Source organism: Montipora foliosa, chromosome 3 (genome assembly GCF_036669935.1).
Source record: "Montipora foliosa isolate CH-2021 chromosome 3, ASM3666993v2, whole genome shotgun sequence".
In the NCBI taxonomy this organism is placed as follows: domain Eukaryota; kingdom Metazoa; phylum Cnidaria; class Anthozoa; order Scleractinia; family Acroporidae; genus Montipora; species Montipora foliosa.
Genome location: NC_090871.1, coordinates 1,399,507 through 1,404,506, shown reverse-complemented (window position 1 = coordinate 1,404,506; position 5,000 = coordinate 1,399,507). Strand labels below are relative to the sequence as shown.

The window sequence follows — 5,000 nt, the reverse complement described above, 5'->3', positions numbered from 1 at the left end:
AACACATGTCAATTTTAAAACATCATCAGTTTGCACTGTGTCTTTACGGGTCCATCACAGCTTGTTTGGACAGCAAAATCTTTTTTTCTAAATAACAGACTGAGCAGCAATACAGTCACACCCCTGGGAAGGAGGGGACATCATTTTCATTTATTTCATCTAATAATATGCAATTATTGACAATACCATGCAATTTTCTTAAAATCTAGTCAGTCCATCTTTTTTCCACAAATGCTGTGAAATAAATTAACCAACAATGATCAAATTCCATTCATTCCATTAAGGAAACACTATGATCATGGATATAACAGATAATTTTCTCCAGTATGAGATAAATCTCACAAATCCCATAGCCTTAGTTCATACAATGTACTGAATCTGTACTGATAAGGTATCTTTTTTTCTGGCCACTGGACTTGTCTAAGAGCTACAATAGACCGAATGCATAAATGGCGGCCAAAAAAATATTCTTTTGTTTATGAGCTAATTAGACGCACTAGCCTCGCTCTCAAGCAACATTTCTTTTGTATTTTGTACATGCCAACGAGGCTAGTGAGTCTAATTAGCACATAAACAAAAGAATGTATTTTTGGCCGCCATTTATGCATTCGGTCTATGATACAGTGAATTGCTAGAAGTAGTGATGAGAATGCTTAACACACTACTGCAGCAATCTTACCTGATTCCTCCTCTCAACTTCTTCTAAGTGAGCTTTAAGATGTGAGTTGACAAAACAGAAAGTTGTGTTATGGATTTTCAATCTGATGGCCACACCACCCTTGTTACCCTGTTGCAGAAAACAGTTCACAAATATTTACAGCTGTTTTTGAGCTTTAATAATAATTGTTTTAGACGTATAAATAAACAGGTGATTATTTCAAAAAAGAGAAAAAACATTTCAATGCGAAATCATCTTCACTTACAGTGGCAAAACGACTACTGGAAGCCATTTTGTCCGTTGAGGTGATTATCGGCTGATAATCCGAGATAGCGAGCCAATGAGAGCGCGCGATTTTGTATAATCACCTGTGTATTTCTATTAAATTGATATAGTGCTCCTAAATGTAAACCAGTGCTTATCAGAAATGTTATGTACTATTCTGACACATATTACGTATTTATCATACTCCCGCAAATGAACTATACATCATTGTACAGAGTGTTAATGGACAGCCTCAGCTGTTTCAAGACAGCAATGTTACAATAATAAAAATCAATTAGCATATACTAAAACAGCGGATAGCGTTGAATGAGCATGTTGACTGGCTACTCAAACTCCAGATAATTCCTTTGCCATTCACATCCGAGCAATTTGCGCAGAATTTGCGCACAAAAAATTTTAATGTTGTAATTATCTTTGCAGGAATAAATGAGTTAAAATCATCTCTTTGTGCTATATTATCTCACTGTTTTAGTAAAACAACAATTCACTGAAGTGGCAGTGGCTAGTGGAAGCCAATAGCCACCTCCACTTCTATGAATAGTTGCTAATTATGATTACTTTACTTTTCTGCATTCCAAGTAATGATAATTATTATTACAAAACTGAGAACCTCTGTAGTTTTGGATCTATGTCTGAAATACAGCTTGCTGCCTAGCTTTTCCCATCTCATGTTGCCATTAATTATTTTTTGTTTTTCTTTTTCATTAATAGTCACTCCAGGCCTGGAGTGAATGGCTTATGCTGTTGTGAGTATATTCTTCCACACTATTATAATAATTATATTATATTAATTTATTTACTTTATCTTACTTTCTCTATAAACCCTTTGACACCCAAACCAGACTGGGAGTCAATGGGTTAATTTATCAGTAATCAGTAAATTTAATAATCTTCTGTATGAAGGTTTTAACATATTTTGTTTTAATGGCAAAAATACAGCAATAACACAGCCCCACAAGCTTTTAAGGCTTCTTACACTACTGTATCATGTACAAACAGGGTTGTCAAGGACAGTGTAATAAGAAAGAGGGTACAAGTTTGGCCTTCATATGTTATTACACTTTTATTGCTGTCCAGAAAGAGTTTCAAAAGTAGCCAGCAATGATTGCATTGGTCAATAGCTATAAATTTTGACAACTCTATAGAAACAAAAAGACTTCACAAAACTATACTTTTCAAATATTCTCCAAAAGAATGGGCACTAATAAATTTTACTCACCACTGGCAGATGATTTTACTAGCGAATAGGGAACCCCCTGGTGAAAAGGGTTAATTTTGTAATATTTCTTTCTACTCTAAGTATAACAATTTATTATAATTATATAAAACACCAATGAAATACCAAGTGAGCTTTCGCACGAAAACATGATATCTTCACACAAACAATGTTATCTTCACACGTGATGAGATCACTATTGCAATGGTTACATATAAAAATCACGCCTTTCAATGCCTTTCGTGAAATGATTTAGTATTTCATTGCTGTTTACATTATAAATAAATAATAGAATATTACATGGCCGCTTGGAGATACGAAATCTCCCTTTTCGTGTTGAAAAATATTTCACTCGTTCCCTGCGCTCACTCATGAAATATTTTTTAACACTCGAAGAGAAATTTCGCATCTCCACACGGCCATGTAATATCCTCCAAGTCTCACCATAAGACCCATGATACCAGTAGCTACGCTCTCAGCATAAACTTCTTGGACATGCGGCCAATGTTTGTTTTCAATGAAAATCATCAATAAAATGCCAACAAGACGAATGGATTTCACCTAAAAAATAAGTACATGACAGCATAAAAATGTTGAATCACTTACTTAAGCATGCTTCCTCTGAGTACAGAGGTATTTTTCCTCAGATAATGGAAGTGCAGAAAGGTTAAATTTGGTTGTTTTCAAGATGTTACAGATTAGTTTTTTGGAATTTGTCTAGCCCTTCCCTGGTGAGCATTTGCACCTGATTTTTTTTTTCTTTTTTTTTCAATGCATGCTAGGAAAGTTACAAGGCTGAAAAGCACACAAAGACGACCAGGAAGAAGAGCTCCTTTCTTTTCCTTCATTCTGAAGGATAGAATTTTGAAAAGTGAGCCTGTCTGGTACATCTATTGATTGTTATTCAGTATTTGTGTCTCATATTGAACAGATCACACTCTGTTTGGCCAATTTTAGTGACAGGCAATGGCAAACAAAAACAATGTAGCCTCATATAGCGGGACGTGATAGAACATTTGCCATTCTCTAACCATTTGTACCATTTACTTAAAGCAAAGATTTGGTGGGCTTTTCCCACATACACTCTGATCAATTTTGGGTAATAAGAAAACAAATAATCAAAGGAAATAATCAAGTTTTAAAATTTTAAGATCATTGCAAGAATGAGTGTAATTTAATTTTAATGAAGACATTAAGCTACCTTTGTGTATTGCCCTTTGGGATGCAGCCCTTTCTTTGTGACTTTTAACAACCATTCCTCTTCTCTTGGAAGCTCTTTCTTCAAAAAGGAGTCTGCAGTGAGGTCAAGCTCTTGAAATCTGGTAAAAGAGGAAAAATGGATAGCTAGTACACTGTTGAAGACATTTTCTAGGAATCTTAATCCACTGACTCCTGAACAGCCTGCCATTGATGAGTACAATTGTCTGGCATTAGAGGAGTCAATGGGTTAAGGACGGTGCCTACTAATTAAAGATATTTTTGCCTCGGTGTGTGATTCTGCAGGAAATATAGATCTTAACAAGTGTTATTGAAATCCAAAAAGAAAATTGGGGGTAACCACGCATTTTTCAAAGATAATTCATGAATAATATTTGTAAAAAGCGTTAAAATACAAAGCAATGTATGGCGTTCTTTCTCAAATTGAAGCTTAATTATCTCTCAAAAATGCATGGTTACCGCCATTTTCTTTTTGGATACCAAGAGTACTTACTAAGATCAACTTTTTCCGGATAGTTTTAAACCGCGCAAAAATATCCCTGTATTAGTAAGCATCGCAATAGGAAATCCGAGTATCTGGAGATGCACAGAACGTATGTGCAATAACAATAGTAGGCACCGTCCTTAATACAGGAGAATTTAATAGTTTTTGAGTGGGTATAGACTGACGTTGTTAATTAAAGTGCCTATGAAACAAAACATAACTAAAGCTTATTTGAAAGATCTTTTGAAGAAAGGAAACAGGGTGTTATCATTTTTAAAATATCTCATATCATTGGAGAGGTATTAAGGTTTTTGTGTTAAAACTGATGACGTCATAAGTGGTTCCAAGGGGGAAACAAATCACAAAATCTAAAATATCCGTGGAAATATTACCGCAGTTCTCTTCAAACTTGGCACTAATAATGTTAATCAGTCAGCACATAAAATGACAACCACTGTACAGTTGCCATGACAACCATTTTGCTTCCACATCAAGGTTGTGCGGAACTGGTGTTTCCACTTTTTGTCTTAACCAAACATCATTTACACTCAATGAGTTGATTACGAGACCTACAGCAACATGGGCTATATGTGTGTTTTGAGCAGGACTGTCTGTCTTGCTTGATTTGAGAGGAAATTGAAAAACTTCATTTGCAACCAAAAGGGACTGGAGCCAAAAGTGTTGCCATGGTTACAACGTATTCTGCACCACCTTGCACCTTACTTAAGGGTGATTACTCATGCCAAGTTTGAATCGTATCGCTGCCACACTTTGAGAGATATTCTTGATTTTGTGATCCATCTTCCAGCGGAACCATTGATGACGTCATCAATTTGCTAATTTGCATAACACAAAAACTCAAATATCTCTTAAACAAAACAAAGATACTTCAAAACTGTAAAGGCCATTATTCATTATTTTGAAAACTCTTTCAAATAGGCATAAATTATTTTTTACTTCATAAGCACTTTAAACCCATTGACTCCTGGTCTGAACTGCCCCTCATTGACGAGTACAGTAAAGTTTTTTGGCGTTAGACAGAGTAAAAGTTCTTAAGTCTCACTCCTGGGAGTCATTGGCTTAATATAATCCTGTTGATTGCGACTAAGACTGTAAAAATTGCAGCACCTACAAACTCT

General features: G+C 35.3%; 1 protein-coding gene across 1 annotated transcript in view; it reads right to left on the bottom strand.

The window, feature by feature from the left end:
- Positions 1-5,000, bottom strand: part of LOC137995122 (inositol polyphosphate 5-phosphatase OCRL-like) — a 39,929-nt gene that overhangs the window by 26,862 nt on the left and 8,067 nt on the right. Inside the window, 3 exon segments of the mRNA XM_068840699.1 lie at positions 680-787; positions 2,604-2,720; positions 3,361-3,478. Coding sequence (XP_068696800.1) covers positions 680-787; positions 2,604-2,720; positions 3,361-3,478 — 343 coding nt within the window.